The sequence below is a fragment of the Stenella coeruleoalba genome (assembly GCF_951394435.1).
Source record: "Stenella coeruleoalba genome assembly, chromosome: 9".
NCBI classification, from domain to species: domain Eukaryota; kingdom Metazoa; phylum Chordata; class Mammalia; order Artiodactyla; family Delphinidae; genus Stenella; species Stenella coeruleoalba.
The window spans coordinates 68,267,434-68,286,797 of NC_137155.1; the positions used below are offsets into that span (position 1 = coordinate 68,267,434).

The 19,364-nt window shown below is 39.0% G+C and overlaps 1 protein-coding gene across 3 annotated transcripts in view; it reads right to left on the reverse strand.

The window, feature by feature from the left end:
* The window catches only part of DOCK4 (dedicator of cytokinesis 4), a 485,013-nt gene that overhangs the window by 174,145 nt on the left and 291,504 nt on the right, over nt 1-19,364 (reverse strand). For all 3 annotated transcript variants that reach the window (XM_079931089.1, XM_079931088.1, XM_079931087.1), the window contains 3 exons: nt 10,148-10,273; nt 983-1,107; nt 17-179 (listed from right to left, as the gene is read on the reverse strand). In XM_079931089.1, coding sequence (XP_079787215.1) covers nt 17-179; nt 983-1,107; nt 10,148-10,273 — 414 coding nt within the window. The remainder of the gene's footprint in view (nt 1-16; nt 180-982; nt 1,108-10,147; nt 10,274-19,364) is intronic.

The following is a 19,364-nucleotide window of genomic DNA, read 5'->3' on the forward strand; positions in this document are numbered from 1 at the left end:
CCTGCCAGACACTTACTGGAACAATGCCGGAACTCGAAGCGGATGTGCGCTCCCCTGAATTTATCCACAGGGATAGGAAGTTTCAGTAGCTCAGACCACCTGGGACTGTTGTTATGATAAAGCACAAAGGAGTGGTACTCGCTAGCTGGTGGCTCTCCAGAGCCAAAGGAGATAAAATCCTAATAAAGGAAATATGCAGGTTAAAGACAGCTTCATTTCAAGATGATGTGGGGAGGAGCAGAGCAATTGCTCTGCTGTATCTGCCTGCTACCCAAATAGCATTTCAGGTGAAATTATCTCCTCAGTTCTTTACGGGCCTGTTTCTACACTTGCTTCTGCTGACAGGCTGTGTCTGTTTCATCCTGAGGCTGGTCTCCCAGGGTCTACTCGGCTAAGGGAGGACCTCAGTGACATGAGTGAGATGGGCCACTGTGTGCCCAATTTGGAGTCAACGACATGATGAAATTCTCAACCTGCTACAGCCCAAAGCCTGTTCTGTGCCTTCTTGTAAAACTCACTAAGCCCCGGGCTCACATGAAACACTTCTTCCATAAAGGAACCTGATATTATAACCCCAATTAGTAAGAGCTTAATCCTCATGCCCTATTTTGGTTAAAATGAAAATACATAGGATGACCTATGATTTTTGCTTTGTTTTACCAATTGCCAAAAGCAAAAGTATGCATCTTCAAAACTATGACAGATGAAAGGGGAAAAATGAAATGGCATAAAAATGCTGCATTTAAGGAATAGCTGTTAGGAGGACATTGCTGACACAAACAAACTGTAAAAGCCTTTTTTTTTTTTTTCTACTTTCTTTTCTAAAAGGCATTTTCATAATTTAAGAAAAAACTACACAGGGGTGGAAAAGAAAAGTAAGATTGGAAATAATGCAAATCAGAAATTAGCTGATCGCATTAAAGATGAACCCAAAGCAAGGATGTGGAATTGTTTTACCAAAAAGAATCCAGCATTAACGTACCTTCAAGGTCTGGCCGCTACTCTCTACAATGAACATCGTAACTTCCACATTTCTGGCCACACTCTTTCCTCCTTTCTCAAACTCTCCCCTTTCTATAGTGATGTATAAATCATTCCGCATTTCACCTAGTAGGAGAGGAAAATTGAAACCATGTTATATATAGTAAAAAGTGTAATAAAGTACTCTATCAAGAAAAACTTCAGTTCATAAAAATAGTGTTATAGCATACATATAAAAGTAAAATATACAATATTTATACTTTTATAAAAAGGTCCCCACCCTTACTACCAACATCCAAGAAAAGCAAAGGCCAGCTTCTGCTAGTCTGAGTTAGCAGTACTGAAGATGCAGATTTAGGAGGACAGTACTGGGCCTGGGTAGGAAGGTGTTGTCAAATTTCACCATTTTTCAATATTTCCCTCATTTCATTTATGAGGTGCGATTACAAAATGACAGCCTAGCAGGGGTGGCTCAAAGAAACTAGTCTTAATACGTTATAGTCACAGCGTTTAGAGAAGAAGAAATACCTAAGTGGAAGAAAATGATCGGACTGCAAAGGGTACGGTTACAATTTAAATCTTTCCCAAAATTCGTGGATGAAATGACCTCACTACTGGAAGAATCCAGAGTAGTGTTTATGAACACAGATGTAGAATAAGTCAGTCATACAGACACACTTGGCTTAATATTTCTTGCCATCAAGCTATAAAACAAATGAGAAGGGCCCTGGATTCAAACTGACATAGTCTATGTACACATATATCATCTATTTTTGTTTCTCCATTAGCTATTTATAAACTTGAATGCTTTTTCACCTTGCCCCCCTTTCTTATTCCTGCAAGAAAAAAATAGACTATAATGCCAACTAGCAGCGTGAGGCGAACACGCTCGGCAGCATGCTTTGATCTCTCCTGTGAGAAGTAAATTAGGGGTAAGCAGTGAGTGGATACAGACACGAGAAGTAAGTAAACCAAGTGTGGCTAGAAAGTTTTTGAAGGTAAATGTTGGTGAGGTTGGCAAGGTTGAATTTACTTAACATAGCTTTCCAACATTTGAAGGCCCAAACGCAATATATGTTTTTGCTAATAAAAAATCTCTCCTTAAGAAAGTAAATCACCGGAAGGAACAATAACCATACAAATATGCCCACACCTGGGAAATTTCTCAAACTTCCTGACCAAAGTGTTTCTAAGAAAGTACCCTAGCTTTCAAAAACATGGAGGAATACAGGTGTGCCTGGTCACCTTCCTACATAAAGACCAACTTTTAATGAGAACATCATTTGCAAATGACTTTGGCGGAACAGGAAACGGATGGGCCATAAAAGAGAGAAACTGAATAAGTTCTAAAAGGGATGACGTCTCACCCACCCTTTACAAAGAGTATATAAGGAATACATTAGTGGAAACAACTAATACAGTGGTCTCTGTCTTATGAATTTCTCAGTACTCTCACACAACTCATACAAATCAACCTGGAAAGGCAATGAACTTGGAATTCCAGGAGAAAAGCAACGTATTTCAACACATGTAAAAGTATATGTGTATGCTTTGAAGGTTTTTTGTTTTAACCATATCCATTAAAAAAAAATTTTAAGAGAAAATGGTCCAGTAAATTTTACAAGTTTTCTAGTTTTTTTATAACTCAGTTCATCTAATTACTATAAAGTTATCATTTTATATATATGTATTCATACATACATAACACACATTCTCAATGCTATTTATTTTAACAATTACATTATAGAATAAATAAGCTCACAAACTTTGTCCTCTGAAGCCATCAATTTCAACTCAAAACAGGTCTGCAACGCTAATGGTCTGCACACGTGCTATTTCAACAATCCGAGAGGAAATTCTTGACAATAGTTTTCCCGCGAACAGACTTGGCAGGTAAAAACACAACACAAAAATCAAGGTACTTCAGAGCAAAAGATGTTAGTTAACAGTAGTAAAATTCCTTTGCTTCTTGGAGGAGGTGACACATGATGAGTGGCCGTGCTTACACACAGACTATAAAACACACACTGATTAATGGGAAGTACAGCTACAGGAGTTTTTACCTTAGAAATTTCTTGTAATGAGTGATTAGCTTGTCCAAGCTACATGGGGATTAACTGTCACGCAAAATGGAGAGGAAGTGTTTCTTGGGAGGGGGACTTCCAACTCTCAGCTGTTGGAAGGACCGGCAACTCTGACTTAAGCAAAGACGGGGGGTGGGGAGCGGGGGTGGTGAGGGAGGTTTGCAAGGCAACCCGTCTCCCCCCCCTCTGTGTGCAGGCTGGCCCTACAGAAGAACAGGGGTGGGGGGACAGTAACATACTGCCAGTGCCAGGAAATTCTTTCTTCGTGTATTCATTCAGCAAATATACCGTGAGCACCTACTATGTGCCAGATATTATTCTAGGCCCAGTACATTCAGCAGTGAACAAAGCAAAAATGGCTTCCCTGTGGAGGGATTCTAGTAGGAGTAGGTCTTGAACAAAGAAGTAAAACACAGAGCACACTGAATAATGCTAAGTGCCATGGATAAAAGTAAGAGGAGACGGGGTGTTGAATGGAGGAGAGGGGGTGTCACATGAGAGAGGCTCTCACTAAGAGGATGAGACATCTGTGGAAGCTATGGTGTGTTCCAAAGGGACCAAAGTTAAAAATGGCCTTTGCTTCCCAAATGGACCCCTAGAGCTGGTTTAGCTTATAACTTTGCTGGATTCTTCTCTCTCTTCTGAATTCAAATAAGCCTAAAAAAAGGTAGGGTCACAGGAAGACTGGAATAAGGAGATCTGGATTCAAGTCTTTCTCTGCTACTGTCTATTCTCTGTGACATTAGTCTAGACAGGGTAAGATAAACCTTGGGGCCTCAAGTTTCTGTGTTATGAAAGTGGGGAAGGGGTAAAGGCAGAGAGGTAGGGATGGGAGAGGCAGTAGGAGGGCCGAGACTATTATGTCATGCTTGCTGTTTCTGTGACTTACAAAAGAAGTTCTGGACTGTAACACACTCATAAATTAAAACACCTTATACATATGTTTTAGCTTTCTGTTCTTTAACTGTCACTGTCCCTGTCCCTGTAACCCTCTTTATCTTTTGCAAAACTTGTAGACTAAAATAAGATTTCTTTGAAAAGAGAATACATGACAAGAACATTTCTCCTGAATGCCATTCTGCCTGTGTCCCCCCAGGAATGTGCAGCTTGCTATGTTCTAATACTGCAAGGTGCCACGTTTTGCCAAAATACGCAGAAGGATAAAGTTGAAACAAGTGCTAATTAAAGTCAATACACTTGAGGTTGGCTCTGAAGAAAACTAATAAGCCCAAATGGTGTTAAGAAAGCACCTTGGGTAATTAGGAGAGAAATCATAAACTAAGTATGAAATGGAGTCATAGCACCAATCGTGAAAAGCTACTTGCCTGACAATGTTTATTAATACCCTGCACATCTTAAATTTATTGCTCTGTAAATTTGATGTGCTTGACACTTCTCTCTGTTTCACAGGCCCACTGACTGGGAAGCCTTTACACATGTGAAGGCTTCTCAAAACATCACTGTAGACGAGACAGAGATAAGGCCACAGCAATAGGAACAAACTCAAAAAGAGTTCAGTGACTACAATCAAATGGGGTTGATTTATGGCTTGACCTCAACAGGCAAGAGGTTTTTATCAGTAGCTGAAAACCTGATCCTTGATTCTGTCCTATGAATGAACTGGATAAAGGCATAGAGGACATGCTCATCACGTCAAGTAAACCACTGTCCCCAGCCACAGGGGCTAGTCCAGTGCCTTTTCTGTGCTAGATATTTGCTGTTATTTTTGGAACTGGAAAAGAAAAGTTCCTGTCCTTCTTAAAAACAAAAGAACATATATAAAAGACTCCGGGTTTTTGTGAACTTAGATGATGATGATGATGATGATGATGACGTTTAGTAGTAGATAGTAGCAGATAGACAGTAGTCAGGTACTTATAGCCAAGTGCTACAAGTAGAATATCTCATTAAATCCTCATATTAACCTTATAGAAAGGCCCTATTATTTCCATTTTACAGATGAGGAAACTAAACTATAGAGATTAAGAATCATGCCCAATGTACTACCCGTATCTCTGCTTTACCCATGAAAATGTAATTCAATAGGATGAGAACATCCATCAAATAAGCTAGTGCAATTCAGCCTTTGTCTCCAAAAGACTAGTGCCTCGAGCAAGGAAGGTAACAGTCCCACCCTGATTGGTCAGATCAATTATGAAGCACTGATTTCATTTCTAGGACAGAGACAGACAGAAACGGTATCATCCAGACCATAAATGATATGGAGAAGGGACCCATCAGAGGAGAGATGAGGGAGACGAGAGTTAACTGAATTTTAAAATGTTGAGGTTACAAGCAGAGAAACTCAACCCAATGGATAGAAGGTAGAGGGAGACGAGTTCAACATGAAAGAGGTCATTTTGAGAGAAGATGTAAGATGTGATGGTGTGATCTTGGCCATTATTAATACTCAAGTACAAGCCGGAAAACCATCCTCAGGGACCTCAGGAGGACATTCATGCATTGGACACATGGTTGAGCTGGATGGCCCTTCATGTGTGTAGCAGGCACCCCGTTACCTCCCCAAAGATGTCCAGGTCCTAATCCTGGGAACCTGTGAATAGATTACTTTACACGGCAAAAGGGACTTCGCAGATGTGATTAAGCTGACAATCTTGAGATGGGGAGATTTTCTTTGATTATCAGGGTGGACTCAATATAATTACAAAGGTCCTTATAAGAGGGAGGCAGAAGGTCAGGGTCAGAGAAGGGGATATGATGAGAGAAGCAGAGGTTGAATGATGTTGGGCCATAAGCCAAAGAGTACAGGGAGTCTCCAGAAGCTGGCAAAGACAAGAAAAGGCATTCTCCTTTAGAGAATGCATCAGAAGAAATGCAGCCCTGCTGACACCCTGATATTAGCCCAGTGAGACTCATGCAAACTTCTCATCTCCGGAACGGTAAAACAGTACATTTGCATTGTTTTAAGCCACCCCATTTGTGACGATTTGTTACAGTAGCCATAGGAAACTAATATAATATGCCATTCACACCTAGGCTTCTACTACTTCAGGATACCTTCAGGGCAGCGGTGGAGGGGGGAGGGGCAGGGTAAGGGATAGGGGCAAGATTCACAAGTAACAGGAAATCAAGGCAGACCACACACAGGGAAAACTTATGCATGGGATGAAAAATTAACCTTGGATTTCTCACATAGAGTACACTTCAGTAAAACATATCTGTTCTCGTTTTTGTTTTGCTTTATTTTAAAAGAATACTCTGAGATGTTAAGCTTTCGAGGGGGTAGCTTTTTAATTATGACTATCAAGCAAATGATACAACAGCAGCCATGAAGGACTTTCCAGACAGTGGTGCACAAAGGCAGGAGCAGGGATGGGCTGCCCTTCATACTCTAGGACAACGCATGCATTTCTGGTAGTGTCTGTTGGGGAAACCCTACACCCTTGGGCAAGTGGGGCATGTAAGCTTTATAATTTGGGGGCAGCAGCCTCTTCCCCAATGTGATCTGGGGCTGGGATCCAACCTCAGGGTGACACGCCTCCCCCTCTCTTTGGTCACTGTGGCATTCCTTGGGTGAAAGACCACCACTCCTTGGTGACATGATCAGGGGTTCAGATCTAAGCAGAGTAGTTGCACCTATATGATATGGAGGTCCAGTGACTTGGACTGGGGCGTGGTGACCTTTGGTTAGATTTACGATATATTTTTAGGGAACATCAAATAAAGCAGGGTCCCACTTGCTTTCTCCAAAAGAAGGATTATTTGAGGCAATTCCATCCGGTGATGTACATGTCTCTATCAGTAAGTGGTAAATAATAATAATAATATATATATTTAAAAGAGTAAAATTATATATCTTCTTAAATGGGAGGCAAACATCTCTACAACATTCTTCTTACCCCAGTCTTATAAATCACTATCTAGTCAACTTTAACCAAATAGAAATTTGACTTATTTGAACTACTGCCTAAAGACCAAAGGAAAAGGAGGCTTACTCTGGAAAATACTTGTAAAATAAACTTAAACAAATCTGGAAATCACTATCACAGCTACTACTGCTGGCAACCATTTGAAACATGGGCTCTGTTCATCGTTTTCAGTGTGAGCCTCTAGCCTCCAAATCTCAACCCTTCCCTCCCCTATCAGTCCACCACTTTTCCTTAATTCTTTTTAGGATTAGGAACTGCCAAGATGTATTAAAAGTGAATGCAATGGAAGGTATTAATTAAGTGTTCCTTAACAAAGAGGGATAGTTTTACCAGTTGATATGTGACAACAAGTCTCCAGGAGAGAGGGTACAGGTAGGGAAGATAAAGTAGGGAGACCATGATGATTGCCTAGAAAGAAGCATCAACTCAGAATAAGAATGGACCCTTAGGGTGGGAGGAGGACACCGCCTCACCTCCCATGACATTCCTGACACATCAGCCAGCTTTGTTCCAAAGCGTCTGGTGGATGGAAACTTAGTCCTTCCTGATATTCAGCAACGGCTCGAGCTCTGCTTTGTACAGTCTGTTAAGACATTTAAAGCTTGGCTGTCCAATCCCATAACGACTGCCACATGTGGCAACTGAGTCCTTGAAATGTGACTTGGCTGGAAAGAGATGTGCTGTAATGTATAGTAGTTACCAGCCTTCAAAGACTTAGGTTGAAATAGTGTAAAATAACTCATTATGAATTTTTTATATGGATTACCTATTAAAACGATATTTTGGATGCATTGGGTTAAATAAAATATATTGTTAAAATTAATTTCATCTCTTTCTTCCTACTTTTTTAAAAATGGTTACTAGAAAAGTTAAAATTACATTTGTGGCTCGCACTGTATTTCAACTGGAGAGCATTGACTGAAACATTTTCACTGCCCTCCCTCTCGTGGGCTCAGAGGCCAGACCATGGAACTTTCTGTAGAGTTATTTGGTTCGTAGGTGGCAGTGATGGAGCTTCACAGAGGGTAACTTTTCTTCTTTGGAAACTGGGTACTCTAAGAAATAAAGTGCTGAATGACTGACCCTTAGCAACAGGAAGGGTTCGGAGGACTTCATGACAGGCCGAAAGCACATGGGCAGGTAGTCTCCTTATACCAGGTGACATTCCCGAGACCAGCCCATGCAAAAGCCAGACCAAGGGGAGAATCTCTGTTTACATGGTTTTCCCATCCCAAATAGAGTTTGGCATTGATGACATTCTGTGATCCTCAAGAAGAGTATTGTGTACGTTCCTGTTAGTGTCAGGACCACAGATAATTCATTCTGCAGAAAGGCAGTAACTAAGTTAATGAAGGTCCTGTAGGTATAAACACGTGCTTCACCCATCCTGACCCCTATTCACAATACTAACTCTGAAGGACAAGTCTAGAAAAACAAAAGGAAAACAAACAAAAAACCCCATCATCCTAGCAGACTGTCAATATAACACTGGGATCAGAAATGCTGTTCACATATATTTTCTTATTGAAAACTCAGCTCAAGTTTTCATCAGAGCCACCAGTGAGAATTAACTGACAAGTCAAAATTCTAAAAAATAACAAAGGAAAACAAAACAATGGCTGTTATGTTTGCCAATGTAAAACATTCCATTGAGTTGTAAAGTTGCTTTCAGCTGTTTAAGTTAATACACACATCCTTCCCTTCTCCATCTAATTTGAAAGACTCAAAAGCCAAAGAAGAAAAAATGAGAGAAGAAAAAGAAGAAAGTGCTTTAAAAAAAATCTCTTGCAGTCTTGGGCACTGCAGACATGTGTCTAGGAGGATTATTCCCTGGTCAGCATGAACCTCGCCATAACGTGGTATGAGAAAGGGACAGAAGTGAAACTTATTCCACAGAAAGCTCATTTTCATCATTAAAGCCAGACAAGAGCTGCATGAGCACAGCACACCCCAGACAATTATTCAGCCAGTGAAGTGTCATGTTGCTTAATATTTTTCCATTTCTCAATGATGCGGCTCAGAGACCAAGCTGAGGAATTCTTTTAGCAGCTGGCTGCATTCTGTTCTAAAATATGCTTTTTATATTAGATTTACCCATCAATTTGCTTCCCAGTGGGATGAAATTTTTTTCTTTTTTGTTAAAGAGGAAATACCAGCTATTTATAGCAACTGAAGGAAATAATGAATGGTTGCAAGAGCCACTGAATAACATGCCACCAAGTAAACAGTGCTGTAAACAGTCATTTTCGACAATAGTTAACAGAAGATGCTCAGGCAGACTGGGTCCCTAAGCTAGGTCAGGCCACCTCAGGAAACTTTCCAGGCTGTTCTCTTAGGCTTTCCTGCATGAATGCATTTCCGTCAGGAGATCACAAAATGCCGCGACAGTCAATGCCAGTCAGTTTCTGCATCATGTTAGGTCTTTATGGACAACAGTCCTACCATCAGTCTCATAACTGCGCCAGAGGCCTGTCAGATGCAACTTCCATTGCTTGCTTTTTACACATGGGATTTAAACAGTGATTTAAAGGATCTCATTTCTAAAAATACTGTCGACAATTTGAGACTATTTGGTCTATTTTTTTTTTTTCTTGGTTGTGGAAAGTAGGATGTAGAGCCCTGAGAAAGACTTACTTGGCATTTACTTTGTTGGTGTGAATCTCCTTAACTTCTACCATTTCCACTCAGAAACAAACACTTTTTTGGAGTCTCTTTTGGTTGCTAATATAGATCTGATTTATATATACAAATAGAAAGAGGAGATGTATAGAAATACATATAGCGTCTGCATATGGCTGTTTATTTATATACACACATACACACATATCTCTGGTGGAAAAAGCCTCCAAAAAAGGCTAACCATTGCTTAATAACCATTCTTGCCAAAACCTGTAAGGATTTCCCCTAAGTGACTTCAGTAACACTTCCCACCAGAGGGTAAAATATTTTCTGTATTCAACTTCAGTTTTCCTATTATGGCCATAATGAAATGCAACCATGACCCCCACAAGTTATCCACCCTAATATAAGAAAAATGTAAAGATTTTTTTAAAAAGGAATTAAATATCTCATTTTATTCTTAAGCATGGCCCATTTGAACTCTTTGAAGCTGACAATTTGAAAAATTTCTCAAGCGTCAAAAGCAGACAAAGTAGCCATATTTCATCATGTAGTGCATCCCAAGTCACTTACCAGGCATAATAATATTAGAAAAACCCAACTTCCGGGTGATGGATACTCCATGAGAAAATACTGATGAGTATTCCCTTCTGATTTGTTCAATGTCTCCATGCAAGAGTTGTAGGGAAACTGCTAAACCTAAAACAAAGGAGACCAGAGTTAAAAAAAGGACAGAAACAGCATGAACAGAAACTGAAATTGTTTCAACAAGCCCAAATCTATGGTATCATTGTTTTAAACTGAAGATTAATATTCAGACAAAATTAATGGAATCTATAAGACAAACATCTAGAGAACACTTTTCCAACTTGACTACCTGAGTTTTTCCACTTACAAAGAAGGTTCCAAGAAGCTAGAAAAAAACCTGAACAGAACACTAAGAAGAGGAAGTCTGGCTTCCAGTCCCATCACCCGCTTCTCCAGCACCCTGCCAGACAGAAACACCCCTGCACCAACCTCAGCCTAGCAAATGGCAGGGGCTATCCAGCCCTGGAAGATATTGATCTTAAAAAGGGAGTTCTAATTTCTTTAAAACTCTATAAGGCCTGTGAATAATTACTAATCAAATGTCATAAACATGAACACAAAGCTAAACACATAAAAATTCAAGGATCTTAAGGATATTCAGAGATTTTTAAAAAAAAATTTAAGAAAGGTGATTGTAATAAAACCAACATTATATTCTTAATATTATATACAGTAGAAACTCATAATCACATTATTTTCTACTGAGCAGAATTGAGCAGGATGCAGGCCACTTTGATAAACAAGAGGGAATTTAGTCAGTAAAATAGTAAAATTACATTTTTTTGTTACCCCAATTATACTGACATTACCACAGCGGGATATACTGAGGACATTGAATGATACGTTTTTCATACCTTATTCTCCCAACTCTAGCTATAGGAAAAAATTAATGCCCTATCTTTTTGAATACTTATGTTTGCCTATTTCCAACATGCTGTTTCTCTTTCAGTCTTTTAATTCCCTGTTCCTTTTCTCTTCTATTATTTTAAAACAAAAAAGACAAAAAAAAAAAGTCCCTCACTTACGTTAGTGATAGAAAATGAAACCAGTCAAAGGTGACTTATTTTTTTAAAAACTTTCAATCATCATTAACCTGAATTCAATTTTAAAATGAATTTGGATGGTGGATCAAGAGAATGATAAATCTGTACTCCAAAGATCCTCCATCTACATCATTACTTATCACCCTTTTCACTCAGTTACATACATACAATTGTGGAAGTAGTCACTCCCAATTCCTAATGCACAGCACTACAATGTTATCTGCAAACATACACCATAAGCATGGCAACAATCATGCTGGGATGCAACAGAAATGCAAGACATTTGCCATGCATCTAGATTGGAATCTTCCTTTCACTTGTCTTCAGTAAAATGAAGAAACAAACAACAACAAAAGTAGTGTGTTGTTGGTTTGTTTGCTTGCTTTTCAATTGAGTGGGTAAAACATCAGGAAAATTTGTTTTTATAAAAAAGTACTAGGTTCGGAAAGAAGATGGAGCCTTTCCTGGGGTTCAAATCTGACCTAGATGAGGCATACCCAAAAAGGCAATGACATCAGAAAAGAAGGGCAGGATGTGGCTACATCACTGTGTCCTCTGGTGTGTGGATCTAATAGAATGCTGGTGTCAGAAAGTTGTGAGAATTAGATTAAATCTGGCAGGCACTCAGGAACTTTAATTAAATCTTCATCCTATTTTCACCTAACTATCCTTTAGCTCCCTCCCTGCCCCCAGCCCACACGAGATGGATGACTGAGGGTGATAGAGTGGAGGAGTGTCAGTCCTCTGATAGCCACATGGAATGAAACAGGGGAGAATGAGTCATCTGGATGGTTGGATGCGGACAACTTGGATGTGGTACTACTGGTTCCTTTTAAAACCCAGAGGCTGGTGACTGAAGATAAACTAACACATGTTATAATCCATCTGTCCCAGCAGCTATTTCTTCCTGATTCACGCTCTCCCGGTACCCCCACCTCATTACTGGTGTCTCTGTTCTCCTCCTACTTCTGTCCTTTTGCCTTCAAAACACTCACCCACACTGTCATCATCATTATGAACATCAGCAGAAGCTGATATCTGTAGAATAGCAGTGTGTGCCAGACACAGTATATAATAACCATCCCTCCTGCTGGGTAGAACACTGTTCTAGTACCCCAGGACACTATAAGCAATGCTTTCACATAGAGAATCACAAGCACTAAACAAAATTCTTGAGGTCCTGTGATGTTTTGCAAGGACAGATCATTTTACTAGAACTTCTCATCAAAGGACCTGATCAGAGATACTAGCAACCTTATGTGGTATGTACAATGTAAGAAAAAAACTAAACAGTAATGAAAAAACAAAGAGATCATGCTATTCAGGGTAGAGACTGGAGGAAGGAAATTGACCAGAATTCTTGTTTTGCTCTATTGGAGCCAGAATTCATTTAACCATCAGTGATTTATTTTATTTTATTTTTTACATAAGTTGAATGCAGAGGATATGACAATGAGAAAAGAAAGGCATTCAGTCAATGTGGATTCTAAAGACAATTAAAGATAGGAAATAGAGAAAAAATAAGTTTTGTGGAAAGACAGATAGATGTAAGCATGAACAAAGAAATGCATCAATGTTCTCGAGATAGCCAGAGCCATTGAGATGAGAGAAGGCAAGAGGATAGAGAGGACCCAAGTAGAAGACAACAGACAGAAAGGAGCCAGCTAATGGATAAGGGAAGGCAATGAGGAAGTGACAGGGGGAAAACAGACAAAATAGTAGAGGGGAAAAAGGAAAATTAGGCATTCAACAGTTGAATGCATTCTAAAATTCAGTTAGAAGATATGGTAGTTTTCAATCTGAAGGTTTAGAAAGATATAGATGAAAGCCCCAGGCATAATGATTTCATTTGTCTGGCCTACTGATATCAATTTGGAGGGGAAGGTATTATTGAGGTGACCCAATTTCTTCAGAATGAAGAACTCACCGAGAATCAAGAACTGGAAAGGTCAAGTGGGCCAAGGGCTTGACCACAATGTACTTGGCTCTTCCCAAATCATCAATTCAATTTCCATTAAAAAACCACAACACTTAACAAAGAAACATCAAAGAGGGGGTGTACTTTCAGGAAGACAAAGAAACATGACATAGTAGTGAATCTACAGGGACCAGCCCACCAAGAGCCACTGCAATACTATTTATTTTTCCATCAGGGAAACTCCTGATCCTGTTTTTATAGTGGTTCTTAAATATCTCGACTAAAATGAACAGGTTGGCTAAATGACTCACTAGACAATAACAAATAATGTATGAAGACAAAGAAACTATTCTTCACTACAAAGGGGAGACTTATCAAATATTCGCCCATTCCAATTACCTGAGATTTAGTCCTATCCTTTCAGGAGTGTAGCTTATGATACAAGGTATGTTCACAGTGCAGTATTTTTCTTCCTATTCTCTTTCTTGTCATACTTCACTGTCCTCGCCTTACCTGTTACATCTGGGGCTGGAGCAACTTCTAAAATTTTATCTGCACACTTTAACTTACTCCTTCCGCAATTCAAACTGCCCACTTTGGGCCAGGCAGTAACTTCCCGCTTGAGTGGAAGGTGGAGGGTGAGAAATAAGGGTGTACACAATAGGGTCTCTGATCCAAAGAAGCTGATCATCCAATAATGAAAGTAAGACACACACACGTAAGTAGAATATGAAGCAGCAAGGGTTAAGTGCATGATAGGAATATTAAAATAAGGAAAAATTATGACTGATTGAGGGAATTTGAAAGTGCAGGGAAGATTTTTTTTTTTAAACTGGGAGTTATGACAACCAGTAAGCTAAAAATTACGTTAAATTTTTAATTTCACAAAATAGATCAATGATGTTCCACAATCAATTTTTTTTCTGGCTGTTAATATAAATCCCAAAAATGAAATGGCTAAGGGGGAAATGTTCCTCTTATTAGAAGAAACAATCACGAAACAAAACTTTTAAAAATCAGTCTAGATGTTTAAGACCCAATTACAAAGATTTGATATCTAATTTTAAACAGAGGCATAGTCATTAATTAATCTAGAGTCACAAAACAGTTTTTCATGATTAAACTCAGCTTACGGAGCAGAACTACAGGAAAGAAAGGCTTGGTATCTGTTAAACCAAATGTGGTTGATTTTTTGGTAACTCTAATTTCTTAGGAATCGGAGCTAACTCACTCTATAAGATGATTCTTTTGAAATTCATGAAATTCTGCACTTTTACATAAAAAAAGGCAAGCACAGCATGCTTTATTAAGTAGCAGGCAAAATTAAGTTTAGACTAGATCAGCCATTTTGCCACCAATGAACCAATTAACACCTAACTGCAAATGTATAGCAACACAAAAATGGAAAATAGTGACAAATATATTTGATAAATACATGTTGTGATTAAGTGTGCAGTTTAAGAAGTCTATCATACAGCATCATGACCCTGTCTCAGCATTAACTTCTCTGTGCTTTGGTTTCCACATCTTTAAAATAAAGATGATAATGATACCAACTCCATAAAATACTTTGGGCAATACCTGGTATAAAGGAAGTGCTCAAAAATGTTAGCAGCTGCTACTACACTACCACTGCCACTGCTGTTGTATCACATTATTCTTTCTCTTTTCAGTTTGTGCTCATTTGGTATTTAAGCAGTGCACTAATTTTCCTTAAATGACTTCTTCTTTAAAACAATTTTAGAAATTCTATTTAGTTCTTTCTAACCACTAGAAGCTAAGCACCAAGAGGACAAAGATTTGTATTTGCTTTCCTAAATGCTGTATTACTAGTGCCTTGAATAATGCAGACATACAGATGTTCAATATTTTTTTGATGCATGAATTTGAAACTCTCCTTGTTCATTTTTTCATGTTTTCTTTTTCATTATGAACCTATTTTTCTACCTTTTATTTAGTCTTTTCTGATAGTTTATTATCTGAACTTCTAGGAGATATAGCTTAGAGAATATACAAGTAATGCTTAGAAGTAAGTCCTCTAATACTGGGCTTGAAAGAACTGTTCTCTGTTTTAAAAAGGTGGTGAGGGTACATGATTCTCCGGTGAGATAGAAACTCCAAGCTTAAGCTAAATTAACTCAGTAGTTTGGAAAAATTCATAGCTATAAAATCCAAGGTAAGTAACTGGTCCCAGTTGAGTAGCCTGAAAACAGTAAATGTATAATCACTCCATACTGCCACTTTCACACCCACGGTGCAGAGGATTCCTATGAAAAAAAGCAACACCCACTGAAGTTGAGTCACAATAAAATGATAGTAAAAACAACAATCAATCGTGAAATAATCAGCAATGAGGGAGAGGGAGCAGATATAACAAATCATGTCTTGACTTCCATGAGACATTTAAAACTTAAGCCCCCAGTCATCAGGGCCTATATTCACACCCCCCTTTCCTGTTGGAGTGCCTATTTGAGTGTTTACACTTCTGGTATGGAGCTCCCTCTTAACGTCAGCAAGATGTCCCTTCCTTTCTTTGAAGCTTCATTTTCTATTTCTTACCACGTCTTAGTTGTAATTTATCCAGCATTTTTATGTGTTTGAAGGGGAGATTACAAGAGTCAGTCTACCATGTTTCAAAAGCCAATTTATTTTAAAATCCTTGAAATCCCAATTGTTTTACAATAACACAAGCAGTCTTTGAAGAATATACACTAGTGTGTCCTCAGTGCACAATTAAATTGTAATTGTAAATGGGTAAATTAATTAACTGAGCAAAAATTTACTCTACTTATATAGTATTTAAGAACTATCAATCTCATCAATATTTAATTCAAAAACTGTCCTTTGCTTCAAAAAATTTGCAAATGTGCCAAATTAAAGTATAAAATAAAGTCACAATATTGATTAAATAACTGACTTAAAGGTAAAAAGTACTTAACATTACACAATTACATTTTTCTTTTTAATTCTCCTGAGTTTCTATACAAGTATAGAAGAAAAATCGTAGAATATTAAAGTATATGTTCTAAAAATACATGTGTTAAAAACATCTGAGCTAAGAATAGATGTGCTAATAGTGCAAAAATATTTTCACAAGTGGGATATCCAAAGGTCACATTACAAACCCAAACTAATAACAAACAAATCCCTGAAGTGACGTATGGGGGAGGAAACAAAGAATACAGTTGGCATATATCTATTAATCCTTACTCATTTAATTTTCTCAATCAGAATTTTCATGAAGTTTGATGATCAAACTGAAATGGTCTTTTCTTTCCATTTTCAGCATTTAAAAATATCCACATGCTAAGAAAAGACCAAAAAAATTGCTTCATTTACTTTTTCTCAAAATAAAGTGTCAAATAGAGAACGCTGAATTAGGCTCTTTATCTCAACTCAGCCAGAATATTCTAAAGTTTAAGAAAACTCATTTTAGAAAATGGGAGTATTTGAACAAGACTAAAAAGATTTGAAAAAAAATCATCATATATAACATGGCAAAATCTAAATGAAAAAAGGCAGGGAATAACTTATCAAAGAAGGTCATTTTTTTAAAGAACAGAGTAGGGAGAGGACACACAAAATACAGCATGGAGTTGTGAGCAAAGACAGAAACACATAGAATGGGTAAAAGAAATGTCTTTGCCCTGTTTTGTTTTGAAATCACTGAGATCTTCTGATTCCTAGTAAAATTATTGAAGGCTGTATCACTAGTTCGATTTCTAATAAAACTGTCATAAAGGCATTCACTTCTGGGGTATGAACATTTACAGTATCACAACTCTGTGTGGCTACTAATACCACAATCCAAAGAGGGTTATGTTGGGCTGAAGGCAGAATGTAGGGAGAGGCAATGAAAGGGAGACTGGGCCAGATTTTGGAAGCTTGCCTTGCAACACCACAGGAAGGGGCCAAGCTGGCATCACAAGTTGATGAATCAATAAAACTTGAAATGGGGCGTGAGATGAAGAACAGATTTTTATTTGGGAAAGAGGATTCTGGCAGTACAACAGAGGAAGATTTGGCAGGATACATATTACGGATAAATTTAACAGTCTAGGTGAGAATTAGAGAGGGATTAAACTTAATATCATAGGTAATTATAGAGCATGAGAACTTCAGCAATTATCGTGAGCACACAGAGACTGTGAAAGTAAACCTACATTCTAAAACCAGTCTCTTCCACTCAATCCCCAAACAATTTCTTCATCTTTTTCCCACTTTTATTAATTAATACTGAAGTTCTGAATCTACAGGTTCCAAACCTTTGAAAAATCTTTGATATCTTTCTTTGATGTCCTCAATAAACTGTTCCAAGTTTTATTCCAAAATGACAATCTCAGCTGCTTTTTATTTTGTTAATGTGGCAAAATTCATTAAAAAGCTCACATTCTCCCTTAATAATCCCATTTCTAGGGCTTTTAAAAAAATTTTTATTGTAGTTGATTTACAATGTTGTGTTAGTTTCAGGTGTACAGCAAAGTGAATCAGTTATACATATATCAGTTATACATATACATATACATATACATCCACTCACTTTTTAGACTCTTCTCCCATATAGGCCATTAAGAGTATTGAGTAGAATTCCCTGTGCTAAATAGTAGGTTCTTATTAGTTACCTATTTTATATTCAGTAGCGTGTATATGCCAATCCCAATCTCCCAATTTATCCCTCCCCCACTCTAAGGTTTTATTTTAAAGACATATTCCAAAATACAGCAGACGTTCCACACATTATTACTTATAAATGTGAAAAACTCCAAAGCATTTAAGAGTCCAACAGTGAGGGTTGGACACATAAATTAGGGCCTTAAATTTCAAAGCTAGGAAAATAATGCAACCTCCTTAGGACACAGTAAATTGTTTTACCTTCTAATTTTTTTTTTTCCTATCTGGTACTAGGAAACCAAAGAAACAAACTTGAGGCAAACAACTGATAATTGTGTTTTTTATTCATTTGTGAAACAGATACTGAGTGTCTGATAAACACTGGGCAATTTTAAATTTAACTAAATGTAAAAAAAATTTTTAAAGTAGTACATGCATACATACAAAAGGTTCTATTATGGAGGAAAATGTACTTCCCTACCTCAGTTACTGAGTTCTGTTTACTAGAATTAATCAATGTTTACAACGTCTTGAGTATCCTACCACAGTTTTCCTCTTTTAATTGTGATAACTGTTATAAAGAAGATAAACAAGAGACTGAGATAAAAATAATAAAGGCAAAGTGGTTATAGAAGGCATTTCTGAGAGAGTAACATTCAAGCGTAGAAACAGAAAAAAATGGCAATGCAAAAGATGGGGAGACGGGAGAGGGGAAAGATAGCAGAAGAGTTAGACATGGAGATCACCTTCCTCCCCACAGATACATCAGAAATACATCTACACGTGGAACAACGCCTACAGAACACCTATTGAACGCTGGAAGAAGACCTCAGACCTCCCAAAAGGCAAGAAACTCCCCACGTACCAGAGTAGGGCAAAAAAAGAAAAACAGAGACAAAAGAATAGGGATGGGACCTGAACCAGTGGGAAGAAGCCATGAAGGAGGAAAGGTTTCCACACACTAGAAGCCCCTTCGCGGGCGGAGACTGCGGGTGGCGGAGGGGGGAAGCTTAAGAGCCGCGGAGGACAGCACAGTCACAGGGGAGCGGAGGGCAAAGAGGAGAGATTCCCGCACAGAGGATCAGTGCTGACCAGCACTCACCAGACCGAGAGGCTTGTCTGCTCACCGGCCGGGGTGGGTGGGGCTGGGAGCTGAGGCTCTGGCTTCGGTCAGAGCGCAGGGAGAGGACTGGCGGCGTGAACACAGCCTACAGGGGGTTAGTGCACCATGGCTAGCCAGGAAGGAGTCCGGGGAAAAGTCTGGACCTGCCGAAGAGGCAAGAGACTTTTTCTTCCCTCTTTGTTTCCTGGTGCGAGAGGAGGGGATTAAGAGTGCTGCTTAAAGGAGCTCCAGAAACGGGCGCGAGCCGCGGCTAACAGCGTGAACCCCAGAGACGGGCATGAGATGCTAAGGCTGCTGCTGCCACCACCAAGAAGCCTGTGTGCGAACACAGGTCACTCTCCACACCTCCCTTCCGGAGAGGCTGTACAGCCCGCCACTGTCAGGGTCCCGGGATCCAGGGACAACTTCCCCGGGGGGAACGCACGGCGCGCCTCAGGTTGGTGCAACGTCACGCTGGCCTCTGCCGCCGCAGGCCCGCCCCGCACTCCGTGGCCCTCCCTCCCCGCG